Here is a 23,687-nt window from a genome sequence, read left to right as displayed (position 1 = left end):
GATTTGTCACAATGGGTTTGGCTGACCTTCTAGCGCACTCCCCTCACTTTAATCAGTCTATCGGTGTCATCGATTTCATTTCAACGCCGTCTGGAAAATACAAACCGTATGCACAGGGACTATTTTAGACTGTGTAATTCAAGGTATCACGCAATCCACATCTCCTGTCGGATCCAATCTGGATCGAGCTTAACTTTTTCCCCCTGCAGCGATCCCAAAATAAGGGCCCCCCTCAACTGCCAGGAGTAAAGCTGCTTAATCCTGGCCCATCGATCAGCACTCCTGTTTCATCAACATCTTTCCTCTCATCCCCTGCAGTCCACCCCACGTTTCCCCCCCATAACCCCCTGCTCAGCACCCTGCTCCTGCCACGCTATCTGATGGGGAAAGAGAGCCGGGGAGGGGGGGGGGAGAAATGATATTTTTTTGGCAGGCTGACTTCCCCCCCCACGTCTGCAGGTTTACTGTGATTTTCCATTTCCTTGTTTGCCCTGTACGAGTGGCAGAGCTGGGGAAAGTACCCCCACACAGATTGGACGGAAGAAGTTTCTGTATGTCCTGTTTCTATATTTGTCTGCCTTTGGTTTTGTGAGTAACCTTGAAATTCTGTGAAGAACGATTCTCTCATGGGCTAATGCTTCATTGTTTTGCTAATCTTTGCATCCTTTCCAAGGAAAGGTCATTTGAACCTAGACTTGGAATTACAAGTTGATTAGAGTTGGGGGTGCTGGGGGTTAGGGACTACCTTTTTGGGAGGTTGCCAGTAAAGGGAACTCTCAACTTCTAAAGAACAGCGCAGCCCATAGTATAGCCAACTTTATCATTAAGAACAAGTCACCTCGTTAGAATATCTCCAGATTTACCATGATTCAAGTTTTGTTTGTTTTGAAAAGCAATTAAATGAAGTGAAGTTGCACAGGTTTGCATGATATGAAACAGATTTCCTAAGGCTGTGAAATTGTAAAACATGTAATGAGATCACAGATGAATAAATTGTGAATGGCTACATATGGTTTAGAAAGGCATAAAAGAGTAGAAGTGGTAGGAACCAGATGAGTGAACATGCTACATAAAAAGAAAACTAAGCTTTTAAGAAAACAGAAGCTTCAATTTATAAAAGTTGGTCCTAAAGAAGTATTAGCCATACTCGCACAATACTGTAATAAGTAGGCCTACTTTTACTTTCCTTATGACTGACATGATTCCTTTCTATGCTGGAAGTGCCTTTTACAAAAACAGTTCAAGTTCCTCTCAGAATGAATTAATTCACTTCATAGAAACAGCTGCTGAAAACGGGAACTTGCATCCATTTTGATACTTGATGCCGGTAGTTCTCTACAGAAAAATGAATTTCATGAAAAAGAAAATCATATGTTCGAGTCAAGTTACAGCTTGATTGCGGAACAAGGAAAGGGAATGCAAAAAATTAAATACCTCACCTTATATGCATTTCCTACTTTTGTTGGCAAGGGCGAAGCCCAGACGCATCCCAGATATAATAAAAAACACATCAGAAGGAAATGGAAGGTCAGGGGTCTAGGCTTGAAGATAAACTGAAGGTCTTTGTTTCTTGGCAAGATGCCTAGTTCATAACATAGTGTCTAATTAGGGATGGCATATTTTCAGATGTCATTTGACAGCAAAGAAAAAAACTTTATTAGGAAAGTTGCCATCATGTCTACAGCTTTCATCACAAGTTTTTATGAACAAAGCAACATGGAGTACAGTTTTCCTGGTGCTGGAATCATCATTCTTTATTCCTAGCAGGCAGAGACCTGGATGGTTGCTTCACAGGTTATTTTCAAAAATTGTTTTTGTACAGTCCGTTTCACAGGTTATTTTTTGTAATGTCTTTTTTTAACAATAAAGTTTCAAACTGGACACCAATGGAAGGTCATGACAGGGCTGTAGGGATACAGAATTAGGTCACAAGGCCCAGGAATGGCTCCGCCCACCTACCAAATTTGATTCTCTGTGGTCTCATACAGCAGTTAATGGTCAAGCTTTAAATCCACAGAGAAGGCACTGGGAACAAGGCTTTAAGGAAGCCATATTTCCTTAGCATGCATTGCCTCTGTGCATTCACTGTTTAAATTTGAGCCAAGAAAACTGTATCTCCGACCGGAACTCGAACCTAAGACCTCTGGATATCCGTTCCCTCTCATCCTACCATCTCCCATCACCCTGCTGTTGGCATTCTCCCAAAGCGTCAATTTTTAATGTGTCGTGGGTCTGGTTGGATAACGGCCTGAACTGAATCCAGGCCGCGAACCCCCTGCCCCATGAAGAAAAATGATGCAAACAGCATTTTCGACCCGGAAAAAGATCCTTTGTCTTTGGGAACAGAGCAACTATGAAACATAGACGTGGACGGGAGGGGGGGGAGAATCAACTTCCTTGATCAACCAGGGCCATGTTTTTGCTGCAGTGCACTTCCCCATTGCTCTGTCGTTCTAGCAGGAGCTTCAGAGCATGGATTATGAAATACGGTTTCATAAATTTGAAGCAGCTTGGAGTTGACCCATCCAACACCATTGAAGCACCTCAGAGAGATGAGGCATGTTTGATACAGGCCAGGAAACTGTTCCAAGTATCCCAGAAGCTAACCTGCTCTTTTCCCTCTGAGGCCTCCCTTGCTCTTCGTATTGATTGTACCACTGGTCATTGTTCCCAAGGGATATATAGAATTTTGATCATCAATCATAAACTGCTATCATAGGAGCCTAGCTCATGTGCATGGCATTTTCGCTTGTGCGGCCTGCCGCAGTGTTGGTGGGTAATACAGCATTGATGTATATAAACACGGGCCCCGGCGCACGCTGTTCCATTGGTGTTGGGGATGTCATATATCTAATGGCATGTAAACACGCTGGCTCCGGAGTGTCTGTGCGATTAGATACACAGGATCTCTCGTTTCGTAAAAAGACTTGACACTGGCTCCGGCTTTAAAAGAAGAGTTATGGTAAGACAAGGGGAAAAAATTATCAATTGAAATGAGTGTTCTGGCCAGTAAATCAAGGGCTAGCCATATTTTTCTGGAGGTCTACAGGGGAACGTCTCACTATACCTCATAAACCTGCACTTTCCAACCTTTCAAGTTACCTGAGACAGTTATAAACAACTTCTGTGCTACTTTACAAATTCCTAAAATGATTTTGCCATCCGGTATCTAGGACAATGAGGAGTGGCTGATAGAGTACGATGGGGGGGATATACGGTCACACCAGATTACAACTGCAAACTGCCTTATAAAGGCATTTCTGTGGCATATTTGGAACAAATACACGTCTGTCGTGGAGGAGGCATGGGTATTTAAATCTCACTTCAACATTCAACTTTTCTTCATCCTGCCCACCTGAAATATTGGACAAAGTGAAATTAGAACAAATACTCTTGAACCATTTGCAAGAAAATAAACGAGCATCTTTAAATTAACGGACCATGCCAGAGGCAGGGCGCTGCAATGGGCAGTAAATGGAAAGAGGGGTGGAGTTAAATTCTGGATGGGGGAGTCGAAGCTTACCAGTTATTTATAGCTCAGAGCAAGTTTGCCTCATTTTCCAAATCAAGTCCATCCCTAACCTATAAACCATGGGAAATCTCTCAGCTCATTTCTCAACAGAAAGTCCACTTGGACATTATCCCCCCCCCACCGAATGTAACCTGATTCTTTGTCAAAGGCTTACAGCTGAGCTGTGTGGGTTTTTTTTGCTTTTTGTTTTTTGGGGAGCAAGAGCGTCTCTGAAGTCAAGTCTCTTGGCTGACAAACTGATAATCACCAAGCTAGGGTATTCATCACTGAAATATTTTCTGCCTCCCCCACCCCACTCCATGAAGAGTGATTTGTGAGTTTGCCTAATCTTGTGTAAATGTGTAATTTTTCAGAAGGAAGGAAAAACTGAAAACGTACATTTCAATTACCTTGAGTGTCCAGAGTGCCCAATTTGGCCTTGAACAGTGCAGACAAATTAAGTGATCAGTGTGACATTGAGCCCGAGGAACAGCTTAATTTACACTCTGGCGTAGGGGGTAAATTATATAGGACGGCAGTTCTGAAATTGCAACTGATACATTTGTATTGTGATATAAGGTGACAGGTTAGGTTGAGCCTTTTGGAACTTGTGTACGGGTCTCTGAAAAATGGGGTGACTTTTCTGACAGGTATAGTTTACACAGTCTCTGTAGTATCCGTTCCAGTTCAAGTACTTGTCATATGAGCTTGGAACAGTGTTACCCTGCCATTTGAAAGTACTCCCTTTTGAGGGGAATTTGATTTACACACATTTGTGCCAACATCAATGGGAAGTATCTTGCAAATGGGAACCTTGTGGAAGTTTTTTTGGGGGTGCTTGTTTGGAGAAGTTTTGTAATTCAGAGACAAGCTTTCACGAATGTAAAAATAGTGAATAAATAATTTTAATGTTCCCTGGAGTATTCTGCACTCTTATACAAAAATGTAGTTGCTGAAAGGGTTTTTGTTAGGCAGACCATGCATAATAATTGAATTCATTCGTACATCCATCCATCTTTTCTTGTTTACTTAAATGTGTTTCACTGGTTGAAAAAAAACTTCTTTTTGTGTGATGGGGCAAAGAACTAATATGCCAAAGCAAGGGGTGCCAAATTGCAGGGTTTTGTTTGGGGGGGGGGAAGTTAAGGAAAAGTTACCTTGTTATTTTGTTTTTACTGTGATTTGCAGTACTTTGGGAGAACATTCTAAAGGAGGGATTTTGAGTGGAGATTTATTCTGTAGCTGAGGATTTTCAGGTATTTTCTGGCTGGTTTTCTCATCTCTGAAACTAGTTGTGTGTGTGTACGGTGTGCACATCCGTTCACCATTTCTGTTATGGGAAGCAAAAGTTAAAGATCAGTGCACAGATTTCTGCTATCTAAGTCAAGAATAACACCTCCCCCCCAAAAAAAATAGGTCCTTCAGTTGGTGGTAACACTTATCCCCTAAGAAATAAATTTGCACTAAATACGCCTTGGAAAATGTTTAACACTGGCCCATTGGAAACACTTGTTCCGTAGGGCAGAGAACAAGCACAACAGTAAGTTCCTCATTGGCTTTTCTTCCAACTTGCAATACCTCAAACCATATCCTAATAAGTTACAGTAAGCAGAGGTGTTTCTGATAACTACAGTGCTCTGGGCCTGTGGCATGGACCTATCTGAGCACAGAGCTCCTATGTGTTGTAAAAAAATGCAGTTCCAAACATGGAAACAGAACAGAGCCCTATAGAATCTCCCTCCAATTTTGCCCTGACCTTACCCGTTGTCATTGGTGTTCACCACATTGATGTCACAGATGGGAGGGTAGAGAACAGGGCAGTTAGCTGTGACAACCACCTGCTGTTCTAACACTCCTAAACCCTTTTCCACCTGGTTCCACCATTAACAGTCCTGCACAGCTGTGTTGCTACTGCCAGAGCCCCACAAGTGGGTCTGGTGGTTAGGAAGTCTCCAATCCCTTCTCTCCTTTTTGTGCGCCTTCAAACAAGCTTCAGCCGCCTTCGTCCCCTCCTCCCTTACTATCACCTAGCTCCTCCTAATGGTACCTGAGTGGAGTCTTGTACAGGAAGTCAGGAGAGTGTTCTCAGGTAATTGCTTGATAAGCCTCATGCTGGAGACCTGTCCATTCCAATTTCTTGCCACCACCCCAGACAAGGGTATTTAAAGAAGGGGAGGGGGGGATTGTAAACTCCGGCTACCAGTATGTTCAGACAGCACTTTAGCTAAAACTGTAAAAGTTAAAACAGTTGCTCACCTCGAGAGTCGGCTGTAAAACTAAAACGATCAGAGCGTTCAGACACCGTTTGCAAGGTCAACTCAAAGTGGTTTATGTTTCTGGGGGTCATGAAGAACATCTGCTCATTTCCATAAAGCGCACACTAGATTGTGACACGTACAGAACTGTACGCTAAAAACACATCTCTAGACATTTGTCTCATTCTGACTGGAGCACACGTGAAGTGTTTGCATCACTGGAAGATACTTCACCTCAATTTTTTAGAAATAAAATGAACTTTCAATTATCGATGCAGTATTTTGCCACTGGATGTATTCCTTTAAATGGTTTTCAGATCTACTTGGAGTTGCGGACTTTCATGTGCAACCAAAGAAATTCAATTTGCATGGCAGTAAATATGTTGTCGGAAGGATATGCTTTCTGCTGGATCTATGTTTAAGATATCAATTTTAATGGTAAATCATTAGAAAAAAGACAGTTTTTCTAATAGTTTAAAGGATCTGGATGTTGATTTAAAGAAGAGCAATAAATGATGAGCTCAATTTTCATAATTGCAATACCAGATGACATGCATGTTTTTCATCGAATTATAGACACAGCATACTGATTGCTCCTGCAGAGTTGGCCCAGGAATTTCTACCACTGTCGTTCACTCAACAAGGGCACAGACCCGTTCATTGATATCAGAAGATTTGGCCATGACAGTGAATTGCTTTGAAGTGCGTCCTACAATTGCTGTAGTTCCATGATTAACAAAAGAAATTGTAGGAGACATCTGAACAAAAATGCAAACCTTGAACAAAATACTGGTACGGTGCGCGTGCCGGTGCATAGCCCACGTGCGACTGTAGCACAGTGGCCCATGCTATGTTGGTGTACCTGCAGGATGCTGGACTACCACACTTGTTTATAAATGAAAGCACGCCACTGAAAACCTGTTGCATAACTCTGGGTCGACTGCACTGGCTAAAACAAGAAGCGTTTTAGCTAAAGCCATTTATTCACCGAACTAAATTTTAAAATCATTGTGGTTAAGTGCTAAACCACCCCTCCAACATTGTTTAAATCACTGTTTTAGTGGCGAGATAATACCCATGGGGGGGGGGTTTAGACACCGTTTTAGCAGAAAAGAATCAAGTTCAGCTACCAATTCAAGGAAATTAACAATTTTTATTTTCACAATTTGAAAGTTTTAATTTGACGTTCTGTCAAATGTAGCAATCTATCCAAATTGACAAAAGGAAACTCTATGGGTGTTAAGGGGGATCAAAGTTTTGCCACATTTAGCAGAAGAGGGGATGGGTAGAGAAATCAGCAGTTAGTAAAGATATGCTTATTACATGTACTTAACATACACGTACACGTATTAGTACCAGAAACTGTGCTTATAAGTCTAACATTGTGTCTACATCCCCTCTCCGTTGGTTTTTGTTATCTTGGGTTTTGACTTCCTGCCTTAGAAAATTTTTCAGCTGTCATGGCCCATTGGTGGCTGGCAGCTGCACAGTCATCCTTACGCCCCCCCATACAAATTGGTGATTAGACAGCCCTGCTTACAATAAAATGGACAGAACTGCTAGCAGTGGGACGAATGATGATGATGCTGAGACAGTGGCAACGCATAAGACAGGCTGATTCCAGCCCAGGCCGGAAGACCGGCCACATTCAGTACCTGTGCGTTCCGCTCGGCTTGCGGTAAATGGCCTATGATATCATCCGGGGGACCTGACACAAGGTGGATATAGAGAGCCACAATACAGGATGCAGGTGGGGGAAACGAGGGCTATATGGGCCAGACGGCGTCACCTCCAGATCAGACTCCCGCAGTAGACTCAGATCACTCAATTGTTTAGTTTTGTTTGCACATTATCATCGACTATTGTTTCAAGTGAAGTCACCAACCTTTCACTTGATTGACAGGCTTTATGTAGTATAACCCCCCCGCCTGAAAACAGTCTCTTCATTTCTTTTTCCAAAATTACAAATGAATAATTGCCGTCAAACTCAAAGTGAAATTTGTGCTCTAAAAATAGGGTCCTCACTTATTTACCTTTCATAAATTAACTTCCATCCCTTTGTTGAAAAATAAACAATGATCGGTATTTTGCGAAATGTGGCACATTCACCTTTAATAGTTATGCATTTTGATCTGGTTAAAGTTTAAGCTTAGTAGCAACACTAAATGTACAGTGGCCAGAAAGAACCTGTCATTTAAAATTGTAGTGTACTTAATAAGTGAACTGGTAAGTTAATGGGATACTACTTGACTCCTGTCATTGTGGACTCGGGGAGGAGAGATGAGGAAAGCTGACTGTAACAGACCCCTACCTTTGTGTACATTGGGTGAAGAAAGGGAGCAGGGAAAGGAGAGCAGAGAGTTACGTTTTTTTCAATGATTAGAGAAGTGACAAGACACAAACTGGACTTCTCAACAAATATAGAATTTTGGAATTAGGCACACCCCCATACCTTAAGACCAGGCTTTGCTCTTCACCATCACAATTTTGTTTTATGAGAAGTCCATGCTTAGTGCTGACTTGAAGCTTATTTTGAAAAAAAAAAAAATTCACAACCTAGGTCGGATTGTGGAGGAAGGAAACCAGGGACCACACGTTTACATGCGTAAACATTTTTCTTCAGAGGGCACCATCAAATGGTGCCATGACTTCCTTCTAGAGGCAGATCCAGGAAGGGGGACAGTAGGGTACATCCGCACCCCCTCCCTGGTAGATTTTATTGGACAATGGGAGTGGGCAAGAAGAATGGGGCTAGAGTCATTTTGGAGTGTGGTCCCCTCCCCACCAAAAACAAACGGAAAAAAATCCTGCTTTTCACCAACACCTCTGTTGTCACACAAGTCAAGTTCCCAAATGATTGAAACCACTAAACCGTTGAGTGAGCGGGCATCGCAATTCAAAGCAATGATGATGATTTCCTCCTTCGTTTGCTTAAATCAGCATTATTAATTATAAATGGCTCCAATTTAGTCTTTTTTGTATATTTCTTTGGGAGTGAGAGCTGTAGGTCTAACCAGCCCTAAGTGTGTCAGGAATGTCCTGTGCAGTGTGCGGGCAGTCAGACTTGAAAGAATACATGTACCAGTTCTAATTCAATTGGTTGGTGTGAGTGGAAAGTACAGTATCCCCCTTCCCGAGCGCCAGTGCCTTGCTGGCTGTTGAACTTTGGCAAGAGTCCGCTAAATGTGTGTTGCGTGTGAGTGTCTGTTTGCAGCCGCCACCAAAGATTTTAAAAAATTATGGATTTCTTCTTGTACTCTTGTCAGTGACCCAGGTACATGTTGAATATGAATTTGAAATGGTGTCATTTGTTCTCAAACAAATAATTCTGGCTCCGTGGCAAACAAGAAATGTTTTTCCAGAACAGGACAGGTTATTGGCAGTTCTGTACTGAATTAAATGCTGAATGCATTTTGGTTCAAGGAAGTAACACCAGTTATTTTTGATTGCTTTGTGTACCCTACACGACCATGGTTAGAATCCCACCCAGGCTGAAGTGCACTTCCAGTTTGCATTCAGGTTTCTTATGATAATGCTCACATTGCTAGAGTCTCCATGTGTTCAACAACATGGAAAAAACAAACTCATGGTGAGTTGGCGGTAGACTGAGTATTTTTTTTTTAATTCATCCTAGAAGTGAAATGGAAAGCAAATATTTTACCATCAGCATACCCCCAGATCTAAGCCCTTGCCTCATTTTCTTATCTTTTTTGGGGGGGGTTGGTCTCATCAAATTTGTTTTGATGAGCTGTATGGACAAGTTTTAAAAATTAGTTTCTTTGATGGGATCTTTGATAGGGCTGATCTGAATAACCGAATATTCGATTATTATTTTCCGATTGAATATTTGATTGCAAAATTTATGAAAAGGAAGGGAACATTTTCTTTTGTTTTAAATGAGAAAAATTGCACTATGGAGCCTTGTTTCAAGCAGATTCGAATGGAAAGCAATAGAAATCTTACAACGATTAAGTAAATTATTCATTAAACAATTTAAAAGGAATAGAAATTTTTCACAGGGCAAGAGGTATTGTTCATGTCTTAAATCTTGCTAAATCGTGGCTGAAGATTCTCCTAGATGTGAGAAGCTATTATATTGATTTTAATGTACAATTGTGTGCGTTATTGCAACTGATTTTGTGTATGGTTTGTTCATCGACAAATATACCGAATATTTGGATATTTGATCAAATTGGAGGGCCAATATTCGAACAGCGAATTATTCGAATTGACTCGGCCCTAATCCTTGAAGACAGGGAAGAGGCCCTTTTTTGATGGAGGTTTCTTTCTAAAATGGCAGATTGATTTTCTTAACTATCTAGGGTATGTACCGCTTTTGTGTCTCGCACAGGTTTTCAACGTGCTTTCATAGTTGTGTACCAGTATTTTGTTGTCAAAATATGTTGCAAATTAAAAAGAAAACTTTAAAAGGAGGTAGGAAGTAAATGCTAATGAGGTACTCGATTTTGTTCTGCCTAATTTAATTGTGAAACGCTCTTCATTGGTAAATAAGAATAAAACGTAAGTAAACATCTCAAACGGATTTAATGATTCATCATGCCAAAGCGTGAGCATCAGCACAAGGAGGGAATATTACAAAGGGCAATGCCATCAGAGGAGACATGAAGATTGGGCTTATCACTCCTGTCAGAATTCCAGTCCAGTGCCAAAAATAAACCAAACCAGGTTCTTTCCAGGTATTTTCTTATCAACACTTCTGACAAAAAATGGCCCAAAGGAGACTAGACTGGTGTACATTTTGTACTTCAGACTTTCAACCAACCAGCCAACAACCCACACTCAAGGTGTGATAGAGTGATATTTGCTGCCAGTTGTACACACGATATGGCGGTTTTGGAGTAGCTGTCACATTTCCTAATTAGTCTCAATTAGGTGGGGATAACTGTTCAGACAGGGTCCAGCAGTGACTGCCAGGGGCAGGACACCGCTGGAGGTTCATAGACACTGGGGCGCCTTACTAATGCCTCCATTACACCTCCACCATCCTGCCACCAAAAAGCCACCTCTTGCCACCCCCCCCTTACTATCAAAGCTGTGTGGTATCCGCTAATTGTCTGTTATTTACGTTAGCTTGGGGAGCCCTGGCCATCATATCCCCTTCTACACCAGGCTTGTGGGAGGGGGGGATGGAAACATCATGCCCTAGTTCTGAGAGTCTAGTAGGGTGATCATACAGGAGCAGATTGGCTAACCTATGGCACATCCACTGTCTCCCTTTCCATCAGCGCTGCTCCGCATGGTAGGTCTGGCGCCAACCTGCCGTCCTGTAAAATTGTTACTTATGATCATGGGGGCCCCTGTAAGTTGAGGTGCAGCAGGATTAATGGACCATTTCATCTTTTTTTTTTCTTCCCTTCTCTCTCTCTTTCTCTCCCTGAAGTCTGAACAGTTTTGGACTGAGATCTCACAGAGGTATCGTAAACACAGTCTGACAGCCAGGCAGACACCACTCTCACTGTCTTTGAACTTATCAGACACTGTACTACACATGTACCTGTCTTTTGCATTATGCCCTGTCCTGTTAAGGATGCCTTTTAGCATAGCTGACTGCTCAGGGAAATGTACGACACTGGGTTGAGGAATCAAGGAGGGCGTATGGCTTTTTATGTCTGCTAATGGCAGATAATGCAAAATGTCACCGGTGTCTGCAGTCAGAATTTAATGTGTTTGCAGAGTTCAGAATGTTTAACATTTTAGATGAAGGAGATTTTACTCATGATGTTAAGATGCATGTTCTCTAAGTAGCCTAGACGACATGTACAAGCGTAAAAGTTTCAGCTCAGCTGAAGTGAAATTAAACAGGACATTCAAATTGTGTCTGAGAGTTGCTTGTTCTTTTTTAAAATCCTACTAACCTCAGATAATAATTGCAGGTTTGAAAGTTTGAAATGGACATTTTTAGAACCATTCCTGAAAATAGCTACAGATTTCCAGCAAATATCTAAGAATGCACATTTTACAGCCCTTTGTCAACAGAATACCTCCATGCAAATGATCGCCTCCCCCATGTCGCCACACCAGAGAACATAATGCTGATTTAATTTGCCAGCGTTAATCTATTCCCGATGTGTAGTGTTTGTACACAGAAGGGAAGAATTTATTAGACTTGCTCCTGGCTCCTCAACCCTCTGGCGCCAGTCAGATAGGCTTTGCATATACAGTACCAGGTATAAATTATTCCCCTTTGCAAAAGGTCTCCCTACAAGTGTGCTAAAGAGACACATACAGAAACATAAGGCTACGGTTTGGGGTTATGTATATATATATCAGTTGAGTCTTTATAGCATAGTGGAAATTTCATAAATGTTTCTCTGTGAATGTCCTCTCTCGCATGTACATGTACTTTCTGTCTAAAGAATTGTTTGTTTTACCTCAGTATTTCTGTTTATGTTTTCTCAGAGTGACATTAGGGAATAACGGCAAAGAAAAGATAATTATTGGGTCTCTAAATGAATGTTTCTCGGTCCATTTTTCCAACTGTGATGAGCATTCCATACTTCGACAAGTTATAAATCTATAAAGTAAATACAAACTGTTTATTGTCATGCACAAGTTATTTGCTTTGAAAATAATCCTAGTCTTGACTACTAAAAAAAAAGGAACAGTAGTTTTTCACATTTTTTTTCATAACTTTTAAAGTTGAACAGGCCATGCCATTTATATAAAGCACAAGTTGTTTTAGAAATTTAGTCAGTTTGTTTTCAAATTGCCGAAATGGCTTTGTTTCTCTGGAGGTGTATTTTCACTCCCTGGCTAACCGACCACATTCCACGTTTGTCAGTTGGTGGTTTACAGCTCATATATTATCCTTGCAGGAGTACGCCAGGTATAGACAAGAGACAACCACCAGGGCTCTCCTGTGGTTTTCTGTGGAGGGGTGGGCCCCCATCAAATCACCCATACCTAACACCTTTGGCTGGTGACTGTGGTGTGTGGTGCCTTGTCAGATTTTTATTACTACAGTTTCCAGCACCCAGGGGTAACTGGCCTTAGTGCTTTTAGCACGCCTTCTCATTTCAGCCAAGTCAAGTGGGCAAAACACTGACTACACACTCTTGCTGTTAATCAACATTAGGCTTTTGTCACAAGTCTTTCAAAAATTTTGACATGTCTTTTTACAATTTTACAATCCAAATTCTACATACATATTTAAAGTTTATGTTATGAAATAACCAGTGGCAAAGGTTCGCAAATGCCAAATTCAACAGTCACATTAGCAAGTGTGAAAGTTTCAACATCACTTTGCAGAGTTGTATTGTGTCATCAAAAGTCATCTCTTGTCAATCACAAGCCAGTGGGAACTCATCGTGTGTCAAACCTAAAGTCATTCAAGGAGACTGTCACAATTACATGTGCATTTCTTTGTCATTGTTCAGCCCTTCAGCACTTGTGACCCGACTGTGAGACTGACTTTTGATAGACTTATTGATGACTCTAACTTATTACATGTATGCTTGATACATATACATGTATCATGTAACAACAACCCCCCCCCCAAAAAAAGTGGCAAAATTAGGTCATTTTTGTTGTGTGGGAAATGGCGGAGGACAGGTGAGGAACAGAAATTCCACGTTTGAAAAAACTGGTTTTCTCGTCATTCAAACTCTTTCCACAGTCACCATGGTCAGAATGATTTCCACCATTGCTTTTCCAAAACTGTTCCACCTTCAAACAAACAACAATGTTCACCAGACCACAAAGAAAATTTGTACAAACGTTAGGGACTCACCCGACTTGCCTTCAGGGGGAGAGAATCTGTTAAAATGAACAGCCATGACATCATCAGCACCAGCGAATTGTAATCAAGCTGTGGCCACTGTCCTCCTTAACTCTGCTAGATCCTCTGAGCTTCTGCCTCCATCCTGCAGTCCGATCGTCATCATCATCATCATCACCAGAGTCCAGGTTTGTTTTCATTATTTTTTCCCCTTCTTCCTATTACTTCTCTCTGGGTTTTTTGTGTGTAATTGTATTTCTTGATGTCACTTCTCCCCCTATAGTGTTTGATCATGTCCCTGCCGCCCAAGCGGTGCAGCCAGCCCCAGCTGTGAAATGTGTTGAGTTATGATGTCTAGACTGGCCGGCACCAGTGCACACCACGCCAGCCAATACCAGAGGTGGATTGATGTTGGGCTGTCAGTCAAGGGAGCTACAGCTGCTGGTCAGGAGGAGCAAAGGTAATTGATTGAAAGTGTATCTACCTGGGGTAATTGGAAGGTGGATTTGGTGGGGGGGTTGGATTGTGGCTTGGGGGAGGGGTAGGAAATCAGCCAAACAAGCCAGGCCACTGTACACTGGCTGGGCACCCATCCAATAACAGTGTCTCACTGGCTGAGGATTTCTTTAAGCCAATTAGTTGGGGCTCTGTAATCTTTTGATGTTGTCTCACCTGATGCATGGAGATGGCTAAGTGGTGATGAAGTCAGTCAGAGCAGACATTAGGCTCAAACTGCCTTCATTTTCCCCTCAATTCACTTGGATTGATACGCATTATGTACGCCAGGCTGATATCTCTGTCCTGCCATTGCTGAAATGACAAGAAGCCTGTTCTCTTCCTTTTTGCTGTCGGTGTGCTGTCATATCCAGCCCTAGTTTTCTCTCCTCATTCTTTTCTGTGGCATGTGATTGTTTTTTGTTTTGCAAAAACATTGAATGGACTGCAGTGCTTAACTATGTACCTCTCAAACAATGTTATGTACATTTTAATGGCAATTTCTTAATCACTACTTCAGGGGGAAGTGTTCATGAGAGAGTCTCTTGACCAGCAAGGACGTCCCACTCCAGAAATGGGGTAGACGGTGTGGGGGTGGGAAGAAGGGTAAATGAGGGTGGGGAGAGGGGTAATAAATGACAAGAGAGTGTCATGCTGTTTGCCCAAAACTATCCTGATCATTGCTCTTAATAGTCCTCGTCAGTCCGTAAGTAACGTGTAGGGAAAAGTGGCCCCCAGAAATGACTTCTTCCCTCACAGATTGTTTTTAGACCCATCCCTTTTTGTTGATGGAAATACAACAGTAAGGAGGAATAAGAATTTTCTCATCCATATTGGTAGGACCGCAAGACTTTGAAAATCAAACAAGAAGCAGTTGATGAGTTCAGATAAAAAGAAGCCTGGATGTTCTGCTATGATACTGGTGCATCTTGGCGTTTTTCCATCGGCTCATCATTCCATCTACCAATTTATGCCACATTACACTGCCAATCTTTGCCCCAAGCTCAGCTGCTAAGGATATCTGACTCAAGTCTAGGGAGAACTGTGATTTTTTCCATCTGACAGGAGAGCATTTTATAAGAGTAGACATTGTGATATTTTCTTCTTTTTTTTTTTTGGTTGTTAATGCACAGACCTGCTTCTGTGAGCTTGTGTTTTCGTGAGCTTCTGTTTGTTGTGAATTTATTTATTTTTCTCCTGAATGAAATGCCGTATCCAGCGGCCTGATGCGCAATACACACAAAAGAGAAAGAGGCGGGTGTAGCAGGGGAACTGGATGCAGTAGGCATCATTGCAGACAGTCAGTACAACACCTTTATGATTCATGGTGTAGCCATTGATAAGGAATTCATCTGTGACGGGGAGCCTTCCCATGATAAACCATTCACTGGGGCCATATGGTATCATTTGTTTCGGCTGATCAGGTCGGCATTTCTTCTCCCTACCTGCAACACACACATGCTACACAGAAGAGAAGGCTGGTGTTGTTTTAAAGGTACACTTTCATTTTTAGAGTCATTTATGTCATTATACCTTAGGCTGCTGCTCCTTACATCTTTGTTGATAGAGCTCTACATGTGTGTGGCCCTGGTTCTCCAAAGTTTGAAGGACATTTGCCAAGTGTAATTAAGCAGAAACATTTGATAGATATTTAAGGAAAGACTTTTCAATTTTCATCCCTTCCATCCCCTTCCTCACGATGGTTTTTTTTTTTTTTGATTCTCCAAGCTCGTGTCAATTTTTTAATGTCCCACTTATTAAAAGCAGTAAAAATATTTTCAACAACTTGCTTACAACTTCAAAAAAAGCCTTGCTTCAAAAGTTGTGTGGTTCATTATATAGGTGGGAAAACGGGAGCCCTCCTCCCCCAAATTTATTTCTAATTGGCAGTATCTGCAGGTAGCCTTTTCTCAAGGAGCAATCAGTGAAGCATTGCTGTGAAGTCAAATACCCTTATTGACCAGTGAAGAGTCTTGATTTTTCAGACATGAAACAAGACTATAAAATCTACATTGATTTGGACTGTCATGTCCATAGATCTGAAACAAAATTTGCATGCTCAATTGATTATGTTGTCAAGGAGCGGTGCAGCACTGGCTTAGTAACAGACTATAGATCAGTGGCAGTCTCAGTATTTTCAATGATAAAAGGTAAAATTTAAACTAGCAGAACTTACAAATTGTCGACAACATTAGGAGCACACTAAATTGATGCAGTCTTTGTTGTACATGTGCTGTTGTTATCCCAGCCTGCTCCTTTAATGATGCAGCCCCACGGATAATCATCATCATTATCATCCTTCTGGCACTTCCACTTCCAACATCTGGTGTCAAACCAGGGGTAACCAATCTTTCCCTGCCTTGTCTGCACCTGGCGCCAGCCTGTCTGGTGCTGGTGCCAGCAAACCTGGCCGGCTGATCACTCTGGGGTCACCCGTGCAGAGAGCTGTGAAGCCTCCGACCCCGGCCCTCCCCCGCCGCTTCTCGCTTCGGCCTCAGCTTATAGACGAGCTCTCCCCTCTCACTGGTGCTGCGCCGCCCGTGCTGCTCTAGCTCTTTGCTACCTTAGACAACCAGACCCAAGTGCTGACAGAATGATCTCACCTCACCTGTAACTCATCTTTCTTATCATCTTTGCTAGGGGAATTCTGGGAGAGGGGCTTTATAAAAAAAGAATTGTTTCATGTACACATGGTTACACTCCACGTTGTTGTCTTTTGAATCAATATTTTGTAAGTGATTTGATTCTCCAGTGGGCTGATGAGTAATGGTGTATCGACTGAACAATATTTTATTTCATGAGGCTGACTGCACATGTCTGCTGTGTTCATTGAGGAAAGAGGAGTTTTCATCAAATGCGAAAGCAACCACAGAAGGAAATTATATCAAGGCATAAATATATGCTTTTCAACAGATGTAGCACTTGGAAAACAAAATGAGTGGTATGGTAGTTCATGCATTAATTTGCAGAGAGATTATCTGACAAATACACTATTTCCTGCACTGAAATATATTCCTGTTATAAAAAAAATAGTAATGAATTTTGATCACAATCACATTATACTTTTTAAATAATTTTAAATCTTAAGTGGGACCAATTGACTTATGTATTATTTGAAAAATATTGATATAAGCTGACTATCGATATTTGTCATAATTTCCCCTTTCATGGGTGAAAAAAAAAATTCCCCACAGACAGCTACATAGAGTCTGTTTCTTCTCTACCTTAAGATTTAAATGGAAGAGTCTAAAACTTTTCTCAGCCAATAGAATGAATGGAATTTGAGAGGTGGGTGAGATGAAGTTCTGTCAGTCAGGGGTGGCAAGAGCAGTGTTTGGGTGAACGTTTTTGTGTGCAGTAATCAGCCAAGACCTGGTTTCTCTCGAGGGATTCCCAGCATTGGATATCCTTGTGGTTTCATACATGCAAGCAGACTTCGTACTTAGTCCCGGAGCTCATTGGGATTAATTTTTTTTTTTCAGAAGTTTATTCAAAGCTGTAAATATCAGTAAGCTGTTCGTTCTGTACGTGTAGTATGATCCTGAAAATAGACACCCTCAGGATGCTCTTTAAATCAATCAAAAAATTGACTTTGAATTGACAGTAAACACATGACCTTCATAACCTCTTGCCATATCTCCCTGTGAAAACAACAGTAATTTTCACCCACAAATGCATGCAGTTAATTTTTTTTCAAGTAACAATTTTACAGCATTGAACATGTCATGGGCAGCACATTTGACAAGCCAGATTTTAATGATTCATTCCTTTTGAAGCTATTCAAGAGAGATGCTCAAACCTTCACTCAAACTCCAGCTGACTTGTCAAATATTTGAGCAGACAGAGCGGCAAATTATTTCACCAAACACCACACTTGTTTACTCGATCACCTCCTTAATAATCTGTAATAAGTGCATATGAGATCGTCCTCAATCAACCCCCAGTTTGTTTTGCTTGGGATCCAGCTGGACATTTTGTTTCTCTTGCTTGCCTTCTTGGGTTGCCCAGCGGCCAGGGCCGAGATTTGCACCCGGTTCCCCCTGGCTCACTGTTGTGACAGTTCCACTGATACCTACTCTTTCCTCCCTGGTCTAGGGCACAGTCCTGCTGGCGCCTCTCTACCTCTAGTGGGATCATCAGCGGGCTTTCAACATAGCTGCCCTAGACTGACCCCACAGGTGATCCTCTGCCTAGTGTGGCACGGGGTGACAGAGGCCAAACATAGGTGATGGGGAGGCTGTTAAGCTTTTAGAGGAGAGTCTATCATGCCAAAAATGTTACTATCCCTTGGGAGTCACTGTTTACACTTACCAGCTCTTCCAAAAGAAGATCACACTTGTAAGGATGTCTACTTTGTTGCTGTTCTAAGAAAGTTGGCACTCGAAAGTAATTATCATGGTTGACTACAGTGGCCCTTGTGCTTTGGTAATTTGAGAAAAACCTGAGTGGAATGTACAAACAGAGTAGAAGAGTTTCTTTTGTCATTTTCTATGTGCTTTCTAAACTTTCAGTTCCTGCCTCATTAAACGTTCTAATATCTTAAACATTCTGTTGACTGATACTTTTGCTTGTAACTTATTTAATAATTGAGTACCGTTGATAATTCTGTTCATGTCAGTTTTGAAGTAACAACTTGCAATGAACTCTTACCACAAACCCATCAACGATACCTAAAATGTGCTGATTTCTTCAAACATAAGAAATAGAAGCTACCGTTCACACTTTCAGTTTGCCATTGATTTGAAGTACATGTACTAGTGTTGCTAGGGTTATTTTCCATCTACCTGTTCTGCAAAAATCTGTGAATTCATCTGAATTCAAACTTTTCCAGGAGGAGAAGAAAAAAAATCATCTTTGACATTACTTTAATGGTGCTGTGCCCCATAGCCCAGGGATGAAGCTTATGAAGGTTTCACAAGGCTGGCCTTAAAAATGTGATGCTACCAGCTTACATCTGAGCCCACCATAATTCATGGCAGTGCATGAATCCAAGCACGTGATTGCGTGTAATCCTGGGACACCTTGGGGTTTTCTGAATCTCGGCCCATTATCTCCGTCTCCAATCTCAACAAATAGTTCCACACGTTTACTCTTGGAACCACGTAAAGATCCTCCAAACCTTGGCCTCATATCAGACAATCAGACATTTCTGTAGCAAACCTGGAAATGCACTGAGCTTTAAAAGGCTCTCAAATGGAGAGGCTAAATTTCTTGAAACTGAAGCCCAAAAGCAGGGATAAAGCCAAGATTCCAACAGCCCCCTCCCCCATTTTAAAGGGGGACAAGCAGCAACAGTGCCCCTGCCTAACCTTACACTGAAAAATGCAGCCCAGTTTGAATTTCATTGGTAGTCTCCCTAGCCAATGGGAGAAAAATCAGACAAAAATTGGTTCTGCTGTAGCAATGGCATAGATTGGCTCACTCTCTAAGGGGAAGGCAAGGAGAAGGTTGCCTCTTTAAGGACGCACCTGATTTGTCTCGGGGCTATACTACCACACACATACACACGTGAGGGAATTACTGCTGAGCCGACTGGCGCCAGGTGGAATTCCACTAAATCCATGGCAGAATGTTACAAATGTGCATTGCCACTGTAGGGATAGCCACTGAGAGAGAAGGAAAAAAATTCTGTTGGCTGTACTCTCTGCAACATCCCCTCCAAAATGAAAGCATTTTGAAAGTTGTGATTCCAGTCATCAAGTGTTTCTTGGAGATCTAACCTCATGGGAGTATGCAAATGATGAATGTGAGTGCAATTGCCGGAATAATTTCCTGAGGTAACAGATACTAATGGCCTATTTCACGAAGCAAAGCCAAGTGGAATGAGACATTTAGTCTGTTACCAAATGAAAGAATTCTTTCCCTTGCATGACTGTGACACATTCATTATTTGTTTTATATCATGCCCGAATATCCCTTTTAAACTCTGTGTACAAGTCGTTGCTAAGTGAAAATGCAATGGGAGGTTTTTACACTCAGCCTTAGTTCACGCTCACATAAACAGACAATCCTGTGTGTCTTACCAATTACTTTGATCATTTGATAACCCACAGAAGCTTCACCATAACTTATATTTCCTCACGTGACAGAAGACAAGATGTCACTGGTGTTTACGTTCATTGGTATTTATCCAAATTGCGTGTTTGTGTGAAGAGCCGTCAACGTCCTACTATATGTGCTCGTGGTGTGCTACGTTCTTTCTGTGTGTAAGAAGCCACGTGGGTATAACCCATGGTCTCACCATTTACACTAAATAATTTATGTCACATGATCTACAATTCATTAAGGAGAAGATGATTTTCTCTGGCCACTTGTTTCAGTTTTTGAAATGCTTGGCCCAGTTTATACAGCTGCTCAACAGAAAATGGCTGCATCTTAATCTGTTGTCTAAAGGGAATTAGTTTGATGTCTTTGCTCCTTTGAAAATACACAGAGATGCGCTGACAACAGAAGTAGCCATAGCTCAGCAGTCTTGTTTTGGATACGGCCTTTACAGCGTAGCAAACTCATCAGCTTAGCAAAAAATCTGCTGGGAACCACCCACAAGAAATACACAGTACACACATGTACATGACACGTTGATTGGTAAGCTACTTTTGTTAATTAATTTCTATGCTAAGTGAATGCCTGTGCCGATTGGTGAACATCTCTGTTAATTCTGCCCCTCACTTGTTGAGATACTGTGCAGTGCTGTGTGATCACATCCCTAATCTGTTAATCCAGGACCTACTGCTACTTGACGTAATCCATTCCTCGTTGTCATGGGGAATATCTTCAAAATTAAGTGAGGCCTCCTGTTTATAGTTACACCTAAAAGTCTCTTTCTCTCAGCTTTTCGTTCCCCCACATGGAGTGCTTTAGCATGAGAAAGGAGAGTGGTTTAGCACTTTTCACTCGGGCTATCCAAGACAAATTTAAATCGGAAAAAAGTGTTGTCATTCCATTCGTACATTTGCAGACAGCAGATGTTGAGTGTGTCTTTGGGGGGTTTTAGGGGAAAAGGTGGAGCTCAATGATTTTATTGCCACATGAAAAAAGGTAGAATCCATTAACATTCAATATCTTGTCCAGACTTGAAAGCCGTGGTTCTGTTTTTGAACGCTTTTTTCCAGACCTTGCAACACCACTTTGTCTTTTCACATGCCCCCTTTTTTTTAGACTGTAAAGCACAATTAACTAATTCTTTATTTTCATGAACTGAAAGAAATAATTGAAAGGAACATGTACCAAATCATCTTCAAATGCTATGTGACAGTCCTGCTAACTAGTCTTACCAGTAACGACTGTCACTATTTTCCATCGCTGCTGTGTAACATTTTTTTCTTACCATGTAAAACCTCTTCAGCTGTCACCGCATATAGATTTCCTGTATGTTGTGATAGCGCAGCGTTTTGCCTCTGAGCCTGGTTCTTGCTGCTAGCAATGATGGGGAAAAAATCTCTTCCCTGCATTGCAAGATGCAACATAGGTCTGTAAGTACGAAAAAAGGAGTCTCAGAACAGAGTCCTATCTGGCTGTCAAACTTCTGAGAAATTGATTTCTGTGCATGCCTGTATGGGAGAGAGCAACGGAAGATAGACGTCTTGTATGTTGTATTGGATATCACATGTACCAAATTTCCAAGACTGTGGAAATCTTTTACTGCAGATTCTGTTAGTTCCTCATTTGCTGGTTTGGATTAGAAGAATGATTTAAAGGGACCTTGCAATACAGTGTTTTTACTACAACACTATTGTGTTTCAATCAACCTTATTTTCAATTTTTGGAGCCTTTTTTTATTTTTCTGCTAATACCACTTTGCATACGAGCAAAACTGATGCCATCCCAGGCACTGAACTGCAATCTTGCATTGATTTGTGCACAAAAAACTGCTATGAAATTTAATGTTTTGCTGTCTAAATTTTGATATCTTTGGCAATTCATTTTTGTGCAAGAATAGTGAGCAACCTTTTCGGAGAAATGTTTTTTCAAAGAGCAAATTTGTGATTCAAAATTTGAACAAAATGAGGAATATTGCTCTAGTAAGATTAACGATTGCCATGGTCATCAAAAGAAATTGTATGTCATTATTAATTCTTTACTTAAGCCTGACAGAAGCCTTGAATTTCCGACTTGTTCTGAAAGTGATCTGGCTAATAAGTTCCATCATTATTTTATTGGTGAAATCATTAAAATTAGGAATGAGTCAAACTTCCTTTGATGACGTTTCATATAGAGTAATAAGTGTTGAGAAAAATCTGGATTGGTTTACAGCTGTTAATATGGAGTTGGAAAAGTGTTACATATTGGAAGCTCCTTTAATTAAAACAGTGTATGAGTGATCCGATTTCGACGTGGTTGTTGAAGGAATGTATTAATGTGCTACTTCCTATTATTACATCTAACGTCAATTATTGTTCCTTCAGAAACGGTGTTTTCACTTTATGCATGGAAACATGCAGTGGTAGTTCCTTTGACAAAGAATCACTTTGATCAAATCAGATCAAATCACTGCACATACGCAGTGCATTGGTCAGCTTATGGGCAGTTTCACAGACCATGCTTTGCAGAATTACTTTGGATATCTTCCAATGTATGGGTAATCAACAGGACCAGGTCATTATGATGGTGTTACTTGACCTTTGTGCTGCATTTGATACAGTTGACCATAATGTGTTACTGCGAATTATGGAGAACAAGTTTGGATTTGGCAACACTGTACTTTCTTGGTTGTCATCATCAGCAAAGGGTTTCTGCTTCAGGAGTTTTATCTGAATGTATTGGTGTCAAGTTTGAGGTTCCTCAGGGTTCATGTTTAGGCCTCATGCTTTCTCTGGCTTATTCAATTTCACTTTTTTTTTTTAGGTCGTCAATAACTACATAATTAGTGGTTATGGGTTTGCTGATGATACTCAGTTATTGAAATTTTTCTCTCCTAAACTGAGTGATCAAATAGTTCGCTAACAGATTTGCGTTGGCTTCCAGTACGTGCATATTTGCAGTTCAAGATATTGGTTGTTGTTTTCATGGTGTTGCAGACCAAAACACCAGCTTATATGATGGACTTGATCATTAAGTCCTATTGCGCTCGGAATTTGCAAAGTGAAAATTTCATGAAACTTTGTGCTCCTCGATCTCATAATAAACCCAAAGATGGGGCATTTGCTATTGCCAGACGTACCTTTTGGAACACTAGAACCTTTGGCTTTAGGCTGGTGTACAATGATTGATTTTGAAATAGAGCCTCTCTAGCCTTAGCCCTAGTCCCAACTGAATTGTACCTGTCCAAGGGCTGCCTGTGTGGGAGGTGTAATTGGATTCTTATTTAGTGTGAAGTTAGTTGTTGGCCTGGTGCAACACTTCAGAGAGATTTAGGGTGGGCGTGTGTAGTTTTGTGGATGGACTGGCAAACTGAAGTGTGCACTGCTGTGTGTTCCCCCCACTAATGAGATGCTGGAGGTTCGTGCCCACATTAGCCCTGCACACTTCACATCAAATGTGAGGACATGGGGGTGCAGTCCTCTAATTCAAGTGAGGATTTCTGGCCAGCTCATTAGCATTAAAAGTGCCTCCACAGTGTCTTTTGATAAAGGAGATTGTTTGCCACCTCAAAAATGGTGAGGTGTAAATCGTTGCCTGGATCAACTCCCCGGGTCTTTGATCTTTCATATGAGAGCAGAATGGCTCAAAACGACGGTTGAAAAATGGT

The 23,687-nt window shown here is 41.3% G+C and overlaps 2 protein-coding genes and 2 long non-coding RNA genes across 7 annotated transcripts in view; 3 read left to right on the top strand and 1 right to left on the bottom strand.

Annotated features, from left to right (window-relative positions):
* Positions 1 to 6,241, top strand: part of LOC147798443 (uncharacterized) — a 51,286-nt gene extending 45,045 nt beyond the window's left edge. The window contains exon 8 of the long non-coding RNA XR_015426095.1: positions 5,402 to 6,241. This is a non-coding gene — a long non-coding RNA (uncharacterized LOC147798443). The remainder of the gene's footprint in view (positions 1 to 5,401) is intronic.
* The window catches only part of LOC110987586 (zinc finger E-box-binding homeobox 2-like), a 56,813-nt gene extending 43,158 nt beyond the window's left edge, over positions 1 to 13,655 (bottom strand). The window contains exon 1 of the mRNA XM_022250433.2: positions 13,517 to 13,655. Within this exon, the coding sequence (XP_022106125.1) occupies positions 13,517 to 13,562 (46 nt within the window). The 5' untranslated portion in view covers positions 13,563 to 13,655. The remainder of the gene's footprint in view (positions 1 to 13,516) is intronic.
* Positions 13,561 to 13,927, top strand: LOC147798442 (uncharacterized). The gene is made up of 2 exons (XR_015426094.1): positions 13,561 to 13,692; positions 13,788 to 13,927. It is a non-coding gene; the product is annotated as an uncharacterized LOC147798442 (long non-coding RNA).
* The window catches only part of LOC110987587 (uncharacterized), a 37,868-nt gene continuing 28,008 nt past the window's right edge, over positions 13,828 to 23,687 (top strand). For 2 of the 4 annotated variants that reach the window (XR_015426093.1, XR_015426092.1), the window contains exon 1: positions 13,850 to 13,964. Coding sequence is in view for 1 of the 4 variants with exons in the window: in XM_087139604.1 (XP_086995730.1) it covers positions 13,852 to 13,964; positions 15,424 to 15,494; positions 18,095 to 18,228 (318 nt within the window). In the remaining 3 variants the exon portion in view is untranslated. Of the gene's footprint in view, positions 13,965 to 15,423; positions 15,495 to 18,094; positions 19,796 to 20,432; positions 20,585 to 23,687 lie in introns of those variants that run through there. The other 2 variants (XR_015426091.1, XM_087139604.1) reach the window with 2 other exon arrangements.

The sequence above is a fragment of the Acanthaster planci genome, linkage group LG08 (genome assembly GCF_054643075.1).
Source record: "Acanthaster planci isolate LZ-2023a linkage group LG08, COTS_SCS, whole genome shotgun sequence".
In the NCBI taxonomy this organism is placed as follows: Eukaryota; Metazoa; Echinodermata; class Asteroidea; order Valvatida; family Acanthasteridae; genus Acanthaster; species Acanthaster planci.
The sequence above is the reverse complement of the archived record's forward strand: the minus strand, read 5'-3'. Positions and strand labels throughout refer to the sequence as shown.